At 31.7% G+C, this 18,208-nt stretch overlaps 1 protein-coding gene across 1 annotated transcript; it reads left to right on the plus strand.

Annotated features, from left to right (window-relative positions):
• The first annotated feature begins 129 nt into the window (after positions 1-129).
• LOC108775445 (serine-enriched protein) lies at positions 130-16,751 on the plus strand. The gene is made up of 10 exons (XM_018541819.1): positions 130-157; positions 5,034-5,246; positions 9,803-9,923; positions 10,507-10,672; positions 14,887-15,080; positions 15,195-15,364; positions 15,480-15,662; positions 16,138-16,216; positions 16,292-16,470; positions 16,550-16,751. Exons 2-10 carry the CDS (start codon positions 5,050-5,052, stop codon positions 16,749-16,751), a joined length of 1,491 nt encoding a protein of 496 aa, XP_018397321.1. The 5' UTR covers positions 130-157; positions 5,034-5,049.
• Positions 16,752-18,208: the final 1,457 nt, after the last annotated feature.

An 18,208-nucleotide genomic window follows, 5' to 3' on the forward strand; every position in this document is an offset into this window, starting at 1 on the left:
CGAAAGTAACCGGAAGTGGAAACATTTCAAAACGACAGTCGAAAGAAAAGATATGCAGTGCAAAGTTCGATTATTGGCCTCCTCTATGTGATCTGCTAAGAATCATCTAGTTCCTTTCGTGCTCCTGACAAGCGACTCACTGATCCGGTGCGCAAAGGTAAGCGTCACTCAATTGATGCATCGATTGCTCGCCCGTAGCGTTGAATTTTCGCCAGATCTTCTCAATAACGTTATCACTATCGAATTGTATAATAGTGCCGCAATGTGATGTGCAATCTTCGATTCGAAATCGGATTCTATTTATGTTTTGATCATGTGTCAACGTATAAGGTTTCCGTAAGGCGTGTGATGAATGTATTTTTCGATAAAAAAGGTGATAGAAAAAGAGTCAAGAAAAGCCAAACGAAGCGTAGTGTTTAAACATTCATTACTAAAATTGTTAAAGAGATTAGGATTTTGGTATACAAAATCATTAACAAAAATACACTATTCAGTCATTACTAACCATAGACAAAAATTTTCTTACAAGTTTGACATTTCACTTTCGGACGTAAAATTACATTATATAGAAATATTAATTTCTAAAATCAATTATTTACGTTAAAAAACAATCCCAGGGATTATAAATTTAAAGAGTAACATAGATTGTTTGGATCTTCTTTAACAACATTATCGCCTTAAAAAGAAATGCTTCTTGATTTTATAACTTTTAATATTATGACTTTTAATAACTCGTTTATAATTGACATGAATCAAAAAAGTAGACTAAACTATACATATTGTAGTCTATTTAAGCATAAGTCTTCGGATTATAATGAATTTTGAGATATAGCTAGATACATATGATAAAGTGGTTTTAATGCATGGGCCGCGATTAGTTGTGACAAGCGTTAAAAAGTTTAAAGATCACGTTATTTGGTTGTTCATCATTTAATAAACGATCATACTTTGTTTTTGTTTACACAAGTTTTTATTTAGTGTACTTATTTCAACGACAATTATATCTGTATGTTTATGCCTTTTACTGTGCTTTTGCTTTCACTTTTTGTATTTCAATCAGACGTCTTATAAGTTAGAATATAAATAATATTCTTATTTCTTGCTCATTTGTTGCTAACAAAATTGCCAAAGAAAAATATTTGTTGCTCAATTAGTTTTCTTTTTAAAAAAATATTCAGCTAAAGAAAGATTAAGTTAACAGAACAATATATACATAGAATAAAGCCGATTTAAAAAAACTGCTTTAATTTGGCAAAAGAAAAAGTTGCAGAAAAATTGTTGATTCATGGACAAACCAACATCTTCAACATTTGTTATACTTGTAACAGATATAATTTACGTAAATTAGGTGTTAAAGTACTTAAATGTTGATACTTCCTTGAATAATACAATTATAATAGAATAAGTAAGGAGAAACTATTCGCAATAACATCAATCCTAAAAGAATATGAATCATTATACATGAATTTTACACACACATACACAAACACACACACACACACACACAAGACAATTTAAATTTTACTCAAGAAGATATGAGTCCACTACAAAATACTAAGAAAAGATTCGTATAATAATTTACCAAAGGAAAAAATATTTTTAGCGTCGTTTTCTTACAATGTGGACATTAATGAGTACTTTTTGCAATCAAACTCTTCACTAAACAAAGATTTAAAAGACGATCAACGTCTTTCGCTTTTGATTTTTTCAGAAAGCAAAGAATCAACATATATGATGAACACGCTTTATCGCCAATCATTCATAACAATGAACACCTTTTCCCAGTAGATCCTTCACGAAGCAAAAAATGGAAAGATTATGAACGCGTTTCACCACCTATTATTCGAAATAATTTGGTTTCAGACGTGCAGACGATAAAATTTTCTCCTCAAATATGTATACAGACAGATAAATATTTAAAAAATGATGCATCAGTTTATGGAAATCCTATTATGATCCTATTATAAATATATTATAAAATATATGTATAAATAATATAAAAAATATTATTGCTATACACGCATGGTGATAGAGGTTCGGAAAAAATTCTAAAATCTAGTCTAAGAAATCTACAAATATCCTGCTCGAATGGTTGCATAATTAAATGAAAAATAATGAATATTTTACTTTTAGAAAATTCAAATTTATATATATATAATGAAAGAAATTTATTCAATAATATAATTAAAAATTACTTAACATTTACGCCAAAAATATGTCAAATATGTTGTATGAATACAAGCTAAAGTTTGTAGTAGCTAGTAAAAATCATATTAAAAATTTGCAAAGAGACATGCACATGCAAGAGAATAGTTTAAATTTGCGCTCTGACACTGAATATTTGCACTATAATTATGTACAAATTCTTAACTACATAAAACAGCTTTAAAAGTTTAGTTATATACACGTATTTTAATTATATTTATTGAATTGTATTCATTTATTACACTTTTCCTAACAATAATTATTTTTATCATTGACTTATGTATGTACCCTTTATATTTACACTATCAACTGACAGTCCTTGTATAATATTTTAAAATAAACAGTTAAATATCAGACACTCAAGCGCGAGCATATTATATTGAATAGTTGTACCAAAGTAATGTAAATTTGCGATTTAACTTAATTATTGCTGTGAACAATCTATTGTTTTAGGACATCTTCTTTGTATTGTGTAAGGTCACTCACTTTTTATTCCCTGACGATCAAATGGACTTTAATTATTACCAATTAAATTTAACAGAAATTTCAACATCAAATCTGTAAATCTGATGTGACTCGTTAGACAATAACAAAGGAGGCATTTTAAATTTGTATTAGCTAAAGATGACTCCAAAAAGAAACGTTCTAAATTTTGTTATTTCAATGAAATAAAGGAGTAATTTGAACAAATTCACTTCTTATTACTGTGCGATACCAACAAACAACGCTGCACTCTCATTCGACCTTAATTTACCAGATTTCATGGTTTCAAAACAGAAAAGTACATACTTTCACAGCTGTGACAGATTATATTAATTACTAGCTTCTGTTCGAGCCAATCTGAACAATTAATTCTTTATGGCATTATTAGAGACAAATGTTAAAACATCACTGGCAATGACATTTTAATTGAATCACAATGCCCGGAATACGATACAACGCGTGCAGGGAAACGCGCTGGAAGGGTAATGAATAATGAAAGAAATTTATTCAATAATATAATTAAAAATTACTTAACATTTACGCCAAAAATATGTCAAATATGTTGTATGAATACAAGCTAAAGTTTGTAGTAGCTAGTAAAAATCATATTAAAAATTTGCAAAGAGACATGCACATGCAAGAGAATAGTTTAAATTTGCGCTCTGACACTGAATATTTGCACTATAATTATGTACAAATTCTTAACTACATAAAACAGCTTTAAAAGTTTAGTTATATACACGTATTTTAATTATATTTATTGAATTGTATTCATTTATTACACTTTTCCTAACAATAATTATTTTTATCATTGACTTATGTATGTACCCTTTATATTTACACTATCAACTGACAGTCCTTGTATAATATTTTAAAATAAACAGTTAAATATCAGACACTCAAGCGCGAGCATATTATATTGAATAGTTGTACCAAAGTAATGTAAATTTGCGATTTAACTTAATTATTGTTGTGAACAATCTATTGTTTTAGGACATCTTCTTTGTATTGTGTAAGGTCACTCACTTTTTATTCCCTGACGATCAAATGGACTTTAATTATTACCAATTAAATTTAACAGAAATTTCAACATCAAATCTGTAAATCTGATGTGACTCGTTAGACAATAACAAAGGAGGCATTTTAAATTTGTATTAGCTAAAGATGACTCCAAAAAGAAACGTTCTAAATTTTGTTATTTCAATGAAATAAAGGAGTAATTTGAACAAATTCACTTCTTATTACTGTGCGATACCAACAAACAACGCTGCACTCTCATTCGACCTTAATTTACCAGATTTCATGGTTTCAAAACAGAAAAGTACATACTTTCACAGCTGTGACAGATTATATTAATTACTAGCTTCTGTTCGAGCCAATCTGAACAATTAATTCTTTATGGCATTATTAGAGACAAATGTTAAAACATCACTGGCAATGACATTTTAATTGAATCACAATGCCCGGAATACGATACAACGCGTGCAGGGAAACGCGCTGGAAGGGTAATGATCGTTGCTGATTGCGAGCTCTCATGTTGGTGGTACAATCGTCGGCCGATGCGTTCAAAAACTACAAAACCCAACTAATTAAAAGGGAATCAGGAGGTCCGATCGCCATTGGTATCACTCCACACCGCAATAACACAAAATCACTCCTAGCTACGAGTCGCGATTGACGGGATGAACCAACGAACGCACGCGCTCGCACAAATCAAATATTAATGGCGCAATTTGCACCGATTGTACCTTAATCGGTTTTGCTTTTTCTCCAACGTCCGCGAATTTCCGCGTCCGTGACGCAGCGCAACCGACTCGTAAAAAAAACCTCGACGGGACGCGTCGCCATCCGTTGCGCGCAACTGTCAACTTCTTGCTGCTCTCGCAGTCCTATTAATTTCGGATTATCGCAAATTGCTACCGTTGTCTTCCATTACGAGATTTTCCTGACAACGGGGATGCGATAAGAAATAAATGATAAATGGGTACTCCCTCTAGAGCCTTTAGAGCAAATACATTCCTCGTTTACGTTTTTACGACTAGAGACCGATTCAGAAAGAGACTGTAGATTAATTATAAATACGCGTTTAATTTCCCATCAAATTGCGTAATATTCTTTAGACAGTATAATTAAATTTTCTTCTAAAAGGATACACATAAATTATAATTTTTAATAAATTGTAATTATTCCCCGTGCTTTTAATAATATAGGAATTAAGTTGGATCTGTACACAATACCGATATTTATGATACAAGTGACAAGTTTGCAATCTGCAGGATTTGTTTTGTTAATTATTCAAACCGATTACTTAATTCAGTTTTGATTAACGATCGTCTGCGTACAAGGACAAGCACGAGAACAATGGGAACTAGAGCTGTTGCCGTTGCGGCGGCGGCAGGTGCTGCTGGGATGTCTGGTGAAGCGGGATTGGCTGGTGTACCAAGACTGCTGGAGGATCTGGCACGACTCTCGGAGGATAAAGACTCGGCTGATATCGTGTTCCTACTAGGGAGAGACGAGACCCCTGTTTATGCCCACAGAATAATACTTCAAGCCAGGTTAGTCTTAACGAGCCATTATTTATGAAACATTAATTTTATCCTCTAATTTGAAGAAAATAAGATCTCGTGATATTTCTATATACAGTGTTACGTAATTAGCGAATGTAATATTTAATACCGCAGAGAAACTTGAATACGTTATAAATTTGAGAAATTTATTAAAAAATCTCTCTCTCTCTCTCTCTCTCTCTCTCGATTAATCCCCTTAACTCGATTAATATATATTATGTGATAAATGGAACTTTTTAAGAAGTGGAGATATGATTGTTTTATTATATCAAACATTTATATCTGATATTTCTCGATACCGTTGGTAATTTGAGTCAGGATATCGATTATTTCGATAAAGATGAAGAAGTATGAGTGCGGAGTGTATGATATCCTCTGGGTGTTGGATTAATTGTCAGTAGTTTTTATTGTAGCATTCCGCTGTTATTATATCGGCTGAATTACTACGAGCGAGATTTCCTCGGAGAGTTTAAATACCGTAAAAGGAATTGTCCCGTAATTAATTGTCATATGAGAATCAACACCGCGATTTTAAAGCGTACGAATTTTAAATATAAAGAAAATATTTCCACGAATATAAAATATTCAATGTGAATTCAATGTACGTATCATGCGAAATTAAATTTAACATGAAATGAAATACTTAAAAAAAACACTATCTTCAGTAAGCGAGAAGGACTATTAGTTTACAGTTACACTATAAATAGAGATATTAATGCGAGATGAAAAGCCATTTCGTTTTCATTGAAAAATACGGTAAACATATTTCTCTTTTACGAGATAAAACAAACACAGCTTGTTATTCGCAACTCCTAAGAAATATTAGAGGAAGTAGAAAGGAAGGAATGATTATTGAAAGAAACAGTGACTTATTGAACTTCCGCGAATGGCGCGAAACACAAGAATTCATACTAGCGATGAATTTTAATTAAGTCTGTTACGGTTTACGAAGACAGTTACGATGAAACGGATCGATTGGCTGCTCTAATTAGTTATACAGCAGAGGAGAGCACTCTTTTTCCTTAACCCTACGTCACTTTCATCCCTCAGCTTTCTCTCTCCTTCTCTTCATCCCCCCTCCCCCTCCCCCCCCCCCCCCCCCCTCTCTCTCTCTCTCTCTCTCTCTCTCTCTTATGTAGATTCGTAAGGAGAATTCGGTTGATATTTAGGAAGGCGAACTTGTCCGAAGGGTTGGCACATGAGACAAGGCGGCGCTAATTGTAAAGTCAATTATGACATTTCCACGAATCCCTTTAATATCAGGCGCGGAAAGTAACGGCGGGACCTTTGTCATCTCTACCGTCATCTCCACCCTTTAGTATTATTCTCATCCTCTCTCTCTTTCCGCCTCTCTCTCTCCTTCCCTCCCTCTCTCCCCTTTCTCTTTTCCTCTCTCCTCTCTTTCTAGATTCGGCTGCTCGCCAACATGAATCTGGGAAAATTAAGTTACGTGTGCTAGTGACAGATGTCCGTGGTCGAAACGAATGAACAATACGTGCTACCGCGCGCTCAAACTCTTTACGACGCTCTTTCGCATTGAAAATCGTGATAAAGAGATGCGTACTTGAGGATTCGCCCGTCCAGGATGAGTAGCGATTCTGAAAAAGTAGGAATCAAATTTTCTAAGAGCACACGTAATATTAACGTTCCCCGTTCTTACCAGTACGCATTGAGTAAGTTTTATTGTTTCGGACGGATTTCTAGAGGGAAGAGCAATTTACAATTGTAAATGGAGCTGAAGAGTCGGTTGAAATTAAGACAGTCGCAGATAATGCAGATATAGGCAAAAAGAGGATGCTTAAAATACTATATAATATTAAGCAAAAGTTCTTATAATGAGTTGCAATTTCAAAAACAATTAACTGTTTTTGAATATAGAGATTTATAAAAGTTACAGAATTATAATCACTCTTAATGGCGAATTGTATTACAATAATTGTGATTCAAACTAAAGTAAACGTAATTTACAATTTTATTTACTATTACATAGAAAACGTGTTTCATAAATTGCAACAATCTTTAATCTATTTAGAATAGTTTATTTGTTAAATGTCAAAAAATGTAATATTTTATTATCTTCACACAAGAATATTTTCCTACGTTATATTTTCTGGTGTAAAACCATGGTTTACAAAACTTATTTGGATAAACATCATTTCACCCTTCCCTGATTTTGTATGTACCGTCAACACTTTCGTGTTTCTCGCGTTGAGAGCTCGAAAACTTTTACTACGTCCGTCGAAAACGCTCAGCTTAACCGAGACCGGTGCGCTCGGCTATATTTTCGCGCTTTTCATCCACTTTATCTCCGGTTTTCTCACGCGACCTAGACGTTTCATATATTTTGTGCGCTCCTCTAGCATCAGTTCACGCTAGACTTCAAAGACTATTCTGCCTACGTGCCTTTTGACACAGTTCTTTTTGATTCGATGAAAAACGCTGATGTTCTTTACGCATCGCTGGGCATTTTAGAATTCTGATATATGTTAAACCCAGCCAGAAATGATTAGTCGAATCGACATGTATCAATAATAAATTAATGTCGAATACTATACTAGGAAAAAAATGTCTTCATAAAAATGAAGCTACTTGAGATATTTTTTAATAGCAATTAAATATTTTATTTATAATATATATTCGGAACTATTGTAGTACTGTCGGAAAAAGTCGAAAAGTCGGCTAGTACTGGCTGTTTAGGGGTACTTTACTCTTGACGTGCAGTGCCAACGCGCGGATCGAAAAATTGTTTAAACATATTAAAAAGATGGGTAGTGTCACTAAAACCGATCAGGAACTGTAGTACTCTTCGAGTACTACAAAATGGCGCAAAAAAAATAATTTTTTTGAAAGTTGAGGTGCGAGCTCTTTTCTTAAAAATTTATTTAAAAATATTTAATGGCCGGTACTATTGTTATAATCGATCAGGAACTGTAGTACTCTTCGAGTACTGTGAGATTCCGTCATAAAAATCGGCTTTTTCAAATCTTGCGGTGCCACGCGAAGTTAGCACCGCATATTTTTATTTTTTTAAATTTTTGACCTAAATCAATAGTACTATTGATGAAACCTATCAGGAACTCTAGAACTATTGCGGGTGCAAGCAGTACTGTTATTAAAATTTTTCTATTTTTAAAGTTGAGGTGCTAACTTTACAGAGACTAAAGTTTGTAATATTAATTGTTATATATAATAATATAATCAGCATTCTGTAAACAAGTTTTCTTATATTAACATTAAAATGATATCAATTATATAGTATATAAATATATTACAATGTATTAAATCATGTGCATATATCAGCTATGATCTAATGTTTTATAAAAAATAATCAAGCTTGTATTTTTTTATATGGGAAAATATAAAATTATAAATATAAATTCGTAAAATAAAAAATTAAAAGATAAAAAATCTGAAATCAATATGAGTCGATAATCTAAAGCACTTTTTGTCGAAAGAAAAATTGCTGCAAAGGGAAGCAACTTTTATAAGGAAAATACTTGCGATGAGTGTTCACAGGATAACAGGCGAAGAGAATAATACAAGGGCTATTAATGGATTTAACTTCCAAGCGTCGTTATATTGAAAGCATAAATTATCATTGGTTCCTTTTTCTTCCAGAGAACTGTCTGGCAAAACTAATTAACGCTGTTAAGACTACGCGTAATAAAAACAAAACTTGTCGTCTGAGCCGATTGAAAAACGAATCAATTTACGCTCGTCTGTCGACTGGCACTTGTAACTTCGCTCCTCATTCTTTCTCATTACCAGAAAACCCTCCACTTAAATTCAATTTCAATTCGACATATCAAGTAGGATACTATTAAGATGTCAGATTGTGTTTTTCTAGGCACGACATTTATTCGAGTTTTATTTAATTATATACTTATATGTCAATTCTCGTTTCGATTGTATCCTAGTTTTTTTATACGGTATTATTGATTAGAATAATAAATTTGACTTATTGTATTAGAATTTTATACAAATGCAAGTATGAATTTGTTTTTTTCGACATTTTGATTAAATGTAATCCTTTGATGAACAAAATATGATATACTAAAAGTTTAGCGATCTATTTTATAATAATCATATCATACGTATATTTTCGCGTTTATTACACAGTAGATAATCCTTTTAATAGTACAAGAAATTACGTATTCTCGTGCTATTTGTCGTGCTATTCAAAGGATTTAGATCGAACAATTAATGAATGACATGGGGATTTCTCTTGATCTATTCTCCACTATCTTGTTTCCAGCCTAACCATAATAGAGGGATATGAGGGTGTTTCTGAAGGTTGTCATTAATTTCTAAGGATAGGGGAAAAGCACATTTCTATCGCGCTGTACTTCAATTTCATATGTCTCGACAGTTTCATGACGAAGTCAATTAAGCTCTTTTGTTACGCGAAACGTCGCGTCTCGTGAAAAGTAATAACAGTGACGAACAAATGCGTTCGTTTGTTCTAAGAAAATACGGTAAAATAGATTATTCGAAATTCAAGGCGATACGTCGTTTCAGACACGTTGTCAAAAATTATTTCACAGATGCAAGAATTTCACGGCAACCAAAAGGCTCGGCACAGCAGGTAATCCGACACCGGTACGAATGCCGCACGCGCATCCAGAAACGTTTCGCCAGTTTATTCGTTACATCTACACGGGTATGGTAGGTAGCAGTTATGCAATTTAATAGCTTTTTCAAACTAAGTCAGCATTATTAGATATATAATTCTGCAATATTGGTTCTATTCGATACTTTTTTAACACAGTGTGTCCTCGAAATTCTTTCTTTTGAAGTTTTATTTTTATTAAAAAAGTGGTAGAAAAAGCAATTTTAGAAATTGCGATAAATATTTAAACAATTATGTTATGCCATTTATAAATATAGCGTATTCTGCATTAAAAATATTTTCTTCCAAAAATACTTATTATGATACTTTATAACGATTTCTTATATTTATATGTATAAAAATTATAAAATATTTTAAAGTATAATTTTTAATACGTTCCATGATAATTTTTTAAATCCTTTTTTTTAATTAGACTTTATAATATCTTTTAAAATATCGTTATTATTTTCCAATTATTATATATACATACATACATGGAATATACATATATGAGTCAAATATACAATATATATATGTATATTTTAAAGTTTTAAATTATAAGATGTGACAAAGTTTTATGAGTCTGTTCTGTACAAAATAAAAATAAGTGATAATCACGAAGCTTCTAACTGATTGCAGATAATACTACAAGATAGCGGGATTTTCGAAATGTTGGGTCTGGCTCAAGAACTTGGTATAGAAGAACTTTGGAGAAGTTGTGAGGAACACGTGTCTGTTACTTTAAGCCCTGGAAACGCGTGTGCACTTTTAACCGCTGCTTTGGAGGCCCAAGAACGAGTTCCAGGTATTTATCCAAAGTATATTTATATTTTGTATACGCGATAAGATAATATCTATGCTTTTCTATTTTCTAACTGCACTATTATAGTGCATACATGTGAAGAAAATATGTAATATACATAATTTTACTCATTCAATAAATAAAAAATATCCTCTTGCCGACTGTCATGTTTTGCTAGCTATTATACAGGGTATTTAAAGATAAACCATTCAGCATTTTTATGGTAGATAGTACACAGCAATAACACTTCAATGTTTTTTGCAAAAATACTAAGGTTCTTTTACTCAGCATGGTGTGCACCATCTACCATAAAAATACTGAATGGTTTTTTTAACACCCTGTACATTTTTAGCAACATAATACAAATCTACACTATCCACACAATTTAATCATACGAAATATTGTATAAATTTAATATGCACATCATTATAATTCAAATTAAATTATAAAATACAATGTATTAAAAAATTGTTTTTCTGTATACTACATATTATGCGTTATTATATTTATTAAACCAAATATAAAATTATTACGAAAATTCAAAAATATTATTTATTTAAAATTTAAATTTTGTAAAAATATACATATTTCGTACAAAATATCGAAATATACATATCGTAAAATTAAAAAATATCAAAATAATTAATTAAAGTATAAAACAAAATCACAATAATGTATTAACTAGCGATTTTAGGAAATATTTGTAATTATTTATAATATCGTGTATATTTCAAACCAAAAAATACTTTGAAACAACAGAATTTATTGTACATATAAAATTTATTAAATATTTAAAAAAACGGAATTTTAGACCTTTATAAATAATTATGTAAAAAATACGCGATATTATTATAGCAAACATTATTATAGACACAATTAATTTTATCAATCTATAATGAAAGAACTGATCGCGGATAATGCAGAAAATAATCACGATTACTGCTAATTAAGCCTGCGACATAACTGAAAATTATGGGCAATAGGAACAGGGAATAATAGATTCCAACCTATTAGAAATTGTGTGTATCATAATACACAATTTCTCCATTTCCCATACGTTGAAATCTGTTATTCCCTGTTCCTATTGCCTATGTTTTGCAATTGTGCATTAAGCTCTATTACACCGTGCATTTTAATTAACTCATGCATGTACAATAGAGAATATGATATCTCACTACTACATTTAATGCAATTACAGTGTAACAATATTATAAATTATGCTGTTAATCTAAACGCTTCTAATCTGTAAAACAATTAATAGTGAACAACTAATTGCAAACAAAGCATAGAGCGAGTGATTGCCTCTACTGTTTACCACTATACATACAGAATAAATGTTTTAACTACATTATGCGTATAATATGAGGAAAATGATGTTATGTGGAGAATTTATTGTACATTTAACTAAATATTACTACGGTCGCATGGAGTTCGTTTAACGAATCTTTCACACGACATTAACATCACTTATCAACATCATGTACTATATTTAGTTTTCCTATTAAACATAATAAATATGTGCAAAATGATTATAATTTTAATTTTTTATATTTATAATAATTAATATCTAATGTATAAAGCGTATCAATTTTTTATGTTATTTTATTGTTAACGTTTTTTGTATTATTTTCTCGATCGATCTCGATCAATCAATTTAACTATATTCGACTTTTTTCAACGAAAGAATTAGATATCTTCGTATGTATTAATCGTATCGGAATTCACTCACCGGAACTATAACAGTGTCAAGTCGCGATGTACTGCCGAATATACAACTATGGCGAAATGGCGTTGATCGCAAAGACCCACGATAACTGATATGCTTCCGCAATTGTACGTTGTTTTAATCACTACTTCCAATGAAAATTTACGCTCGTTATCCACTTTTAATAGCATAAATTCGCGATTCTCCGATGCGAAGCGTTCGTACTCCGTCTCCGAACCAAACACATCGACGAAACTGTCATGGCGGTCGAGTGAGCGCGCGCGCCAAGTTCGGCATTCAAATCTGGAGAATACAAACAAAGGTTCAACTTATTCTTCATCTTTTTCTAATTTTAGTACTAGAAAAAGAAAGTAAGTTGAACCAAGATTACATGGAAAAAATGGTGGCCGTGTAAACATAGTCTATGCTTGAAAATTAACAATTTTTTGTAAAAAAAAAAAAAGGTGAAATACGAACATTTCGATATTACGTGGCGCTATCTGACGAGAACGCAAGTCACTAAATTTGAATAATATTAGACACGCCGAGATGACTGTAGATAATAGAAGATCTCACAGAGAATAATCAAACATCTACAATCGATAAATTTCGCTTAAATTAATTTATGTGTGCTGTTGTTAGACTTTTAATTAATATTTCGTAAATAAATATTATATAAACTCAGATGCATTACCGTTACATAGTGATTTGCAATTCTCGATGATCAAAATAAATCGCAATAATAATTAATGAACATCGAAATAATATTGAAGATAATATATTTTTGTAAATGTCAGAAAAAAACAATCAAAGAGAGTAATTATACTTTATCGTAATTATTTATTAGAGAAATGAACTTTTTTTTGCTATCAATGAGATTTCTATGAAACCTATGAAACCGAAAACTAGTGACTAGTTTCGCGCAGCACTGTTACGTTGGCATCATTGTTACGTTGGTATCATTTTGACGACGCCAACAACGCCATAATAGTTACATTACATTCTTTAATTTTCGACTGTCGGCTTTCACGGTTACGAAGCATTTCGCCTTCGGAGCACGCTTGCAGGGTATATCGCTCGTTTATCACCCAGTTTTTAAATACCGACGCAAAAATGTCGTACAAGGGGCCGCAAAAAGTTCAGAAGGTGATGGTACAACCCATCAATTTGATATTTCGCTATCTGCAAAATCGCTCACGCGTGCAAGTCTGGTTGTTCGAGAACGTTAACCTGCGGATCGAAGGACACATCGTCGGCTTTGACGAGTACATGAACCTGGTACTGGACGATGCCGAGGAGTATCATCAGAAGACGAAGAACAGGAAGCCGCTTGGACGTATTATGCTAAAAGGCGATAATATCACTCTGATACAAAATACCAATCCCACAACGAACTAAGGAGGGACATAACCTCGACCCGGCGTCGATTTTTGGCGGGCGCCGGGTAAGGCCGGCTCCGATTCGGGGTCTTTTTTGGACTATACGAGAGGAACTCTCAGGGAGACTATTTAAATGCGATAACTCTTTGCGCGTGCGAAAAGAAATGTATCGGGTGAATCGATCAATTTGTATTTGTTACCTGGATAGACACAAGTTTTCATTATTTGAGTTTAAGTCTGAACAAATGCGATATATGATTAAATTCTATTGTGAGAAAAGGGTCATTCAGTGTTTTATATGAATTAATGCACACTTCATTATTTAATTTATCTTACCCACTCAAATATAAGTTTTAGGTATATGTAATCATATATTGTGTGTGCTGTCTTAGAATATATATGTCGTTCATCGTAAAGCAGAATTTTTGTGATTCACTTCAAACGTGTATAAAAAGATAAACAAGATGACTAAAATGTATATTAACAATTATTAAAATAGTTCCATATTCTAAAACATTTTCTTTATTTTTACCTATAACATCTACAGACATTGATTTAAAAAATGATCTCTATAGAAAAGTACAGAGGTAATGTGATATAATTATTTAAATGTATGTTTATCAAATAATGTAATTTAATAACTATCGTTTATTTAGGAATTACAATAAAATATATCTTACAAAACAGTATATAAAAAATGAGTCTAATACTTATATTATTTATTATTCTTATTGAGAATAATTTTTTAATCTGTATGTATGTAAAAATATTTTTAAATTCTTTAAAACATTTTTAAAGAAAAATTTCTGTATTCATTGAAATTTATCCACAGCGATTCCAAAAATTAGTTTTTATTTAATTTATACTGAAAATTTTACATTTATTTTGATATACATTCATACTACTACAACTATAAATTAAGGCAATAGAATTAAAGTTTAATATTTTTTTAGTAATTTTATTATTTTATATTTTGATAATATTTTAGTGATTTTATTTTTAAAAGGCAGGTCAATTAAATTTAATCAGTCAACTTTTATTTAATTTTAAGTAATATATTTAGTAGGAGAAGTTTTAGATTATAAAATTGTTTTTTATTAACTTTATTTTCTATTCTCATCCTTATGTTTCAGGTGGGAAAACTGCTTGCTCATCCTTTATCGAAAAATGTTTTGCTTTCATCGGCGAGAATGCTATGGATACAGTGAAGACAACGGCTTTTTGCAATCTTCCAAAGGACGCTTTAGTGAAATTGATCTCGTCAGATTATCTGGGTTTGGAAGAAGAAGATGTATGGCGGGCGGTTCTAAATTGGGCCAAATATCAGGTTCACTTTTTAAAAAATTCCATTTTATCTCATTTAAAGTGCTCCGAATTTGTTTATTAAAAGTAAGGAAAACTTTCTCGATTGTAAACTATTAATTTTATTAAATACTTTTAGGCAGGAGTTACGCAGCCTACACAGCACTGGACTGAAGAAGAGCGCATGAGAGTGTGCCAGCATTTGTCGGGTGTAATAAATCACGTACGATTGCTGTTGATCGATAGCCAGGTGTTTGCGGAGGAGGTAGAGCCGACCGGTGCAGTACCGATAGAGATGTCGTTGGAGAGGTACGAATTTTTCAATCCCGATCGATCGAGCGGCTCGAAATTTCTAAGGTACGATCTAACGGGACGGCACTCACCGTTTGGCGGTATCGCCTTCGATCTCGACGTTTCGCTTTAGGTATAGGTATGCAGCTCTGCCGAACAAATACTCGGAGGTTTGCTCTGACAAACGACTGCAGCCACGAGTGAGCCCGTTTCTCTTCCCGGGCTCGCAGATTCTGTCCAGAGACAAGGTCGGTTTCCAGCGGGTTCTGAATCAGTGGTACGGCGTGTCAAAACAGGGGTGGCGATTAGTTTATCGGTAGGTTTTAAGAATATGTTGAGTAGAAAATGTTTTAGAAGTAAAACACATCAGATAATATAATCGATAGCAATATTACAAATTTATTTCTATCTTTTGAATATTTCAACGCGTTGATAATTTTCCTTCCAATGCTTTATACATACACAACTTGTACCAATTTTCATCATAATTATATAATTGTAGAAATTATACAGAAAATGTTAATGCTTTTGAAGAAATATGTGAAACAGGCAGTGTAATAATACAGAAGATACAGGAAAAATGATACTTAAGAAATATATACTATCTCTATTTATTTAATTAATAAAATGTTGATCTTATTCCATTTGTCTTTAATGCTGAGTATTTTTAATCCTACAATATTATCTTATTTAATTATAGTTGTATTATAGTTTATATTACTTTATTTATTCTTTGCATGTATAGCATGCATACATCTTGCATTATATCGTTACAATTCCATTGCTTTCAGAGCATCTACTCATGGTTACTCAGCAGCGTCTTTTCATCGGCATTGTGATAATGTTTGTCCAACATATGTGATAGTGCTGGTAAGTATAAATATTCATTCATAAATATTCAGATTTTTTTGTAATAGTTACAAAATACATCCTATTATGTCTCAGGGAGTGCGTGGTGAAATATGCGGAGGATTCAGCGACGTTCCATGGGGTAAAACTAACTCGAAAGCGCAATACATTGCTTCCGAAAAGAGTTTTCTTTTCACGTTAACGAATAATCAAGATGTACCACCGACTAAGTTCGACATCGTGAAGAAATCATTTGCTATCTGCTATCATCCGGAGTAAGAATCATCGTGATTTTTACAGATCATCGCTATTATGTGCTTCAAATAATTTGATTTAATGTAATCTATTGTACAGCATAGGGCCGATTTTTGGTGCCGGGGCTGATCTACTTATAGCAAGCAACTGCAATGTTAACAAGGAAAGCTACAGCAATCTTCCGCATAGTTACGATGGAGACCACGCATCTAATCAATTGCTTATGGGAGATTATCATTTCTCGGTAATCGACTATGAGGTTTTTACTCCAAGTCATCCAGCACCGAAATCTAATCATTAAATGAATTGCCGTGATAAACTATCATTTGCATATACATCGCTTTTCTCATAATAAATATTTGCGTAATAGTAATTTATCCTCCGCTTGCGGAAATTATTTTACATTATACATCGAAAAGTAATCATATCGATAATTTATCACACAAATTGTACTCTTATAATCATATATATATATATATATATATATATATATATATATATGTACAAGCAGCGGCATAAGCAAAGACTGATTATTTTTTACCTTGGTATCTTCATGATTGTGCTTTACTTATACCAGATACATATATGTACTTACATTTTTGTATCTCTCGATTAAATATCAAATTTATCATTTCGGTACTTACGTGATACTCATTCGACTTCGACACTTGATTATCAAAAAATCATAGGTACAATTCTATGATTTTATCCTTATAGAAGAAATATTCGATAAAAGAAAGTACAAACGTACTACTTTTGCGGAACTATATGTAATAGAGGACTTGTATATTCGCCAAATAGAACATTGCAAAAACACGTATAGGCAATGAGAAACATTTGTGAAATCGTTTAAATATTCTTGGCACACGTACTATTTGAATATTCATATCGAAGTTACGACTAAATACGGCCACCTGTCGTCTGATATTATCACGTTAAACAGTTAACGGTTAAGTTTGGTCTAGCCAACAACATATTCTTGTGGTTTTTTTACCGTGAATTCGCGTATATATCATTGGAATATAAGATCTTAGGGCAAGATTTTATTTAATATTTTAACAAAGTAATGATATATTTCTTTTATGAAGTTAAACAGTATTAAAAAATTGTTATTACTCTTTTGATTCAATATTACTAACATTTTTCAAAAATATACTTCTGTATATGTTATAATGACATAATTATGTCATTTTCTTTATTACGCTTGATAATATTATACGATAATTTTATTTTGCAATAATATCAGTAATGTTTGACCGTACAAATAGATATATTTACTAATCAAAAATTATTATTTAACATTACTTAAAAATCGGAATGTTTTATTACACTTTTTCTGTTAGATAGTACCTGTAATTGTAGAATATAGTTGTAAGTATTCGCCAATTTTACAGAAAAAATGTTTATTGCTTAAATTAAAGGAATGGACACATGTTTTATTTAAAAACGGATTATATATCTTACAAAATGATAAAAAAATAATTGTTTTATTGTATAATACCTCTCTCTACATCAGTATAATACAAATAAGTACTTACTGGCCCCGGTCCCGTTCCCACAAAATATGCCGATCATTTATTTACAGATTATCCCCAACGCTGTTTAACGATGTATACGACATGTATATTACAGATACGCATTTGACTAAAATATTGAAATAAATACAATAAACATCTTCGGGATAAAACGATTTCTTATAACTGCTGGTACATTACTGGCCTTTATTAACTACATATTCGATCTACAAGAAGTACCTAA

This window comes from Cyphomyrmex costatus, unplaced genomic scaffold (genome assembly GCF_001594065.2).
Source record: "Cyphomyrmex costatus isolate MS0001 unplaced genomic scaffold, Ccosl1.0 scaffold30, whole genome shotgun sequence".
In the NCBI taxonomy this organism is placed as follows: domain Eukaryota; kingdom Metazoa; phylum Arthropoda; class Insecta; order Hymenoptera; family Formicidae; genus Cyphomyrmex; species Cyphomyrmex costatus.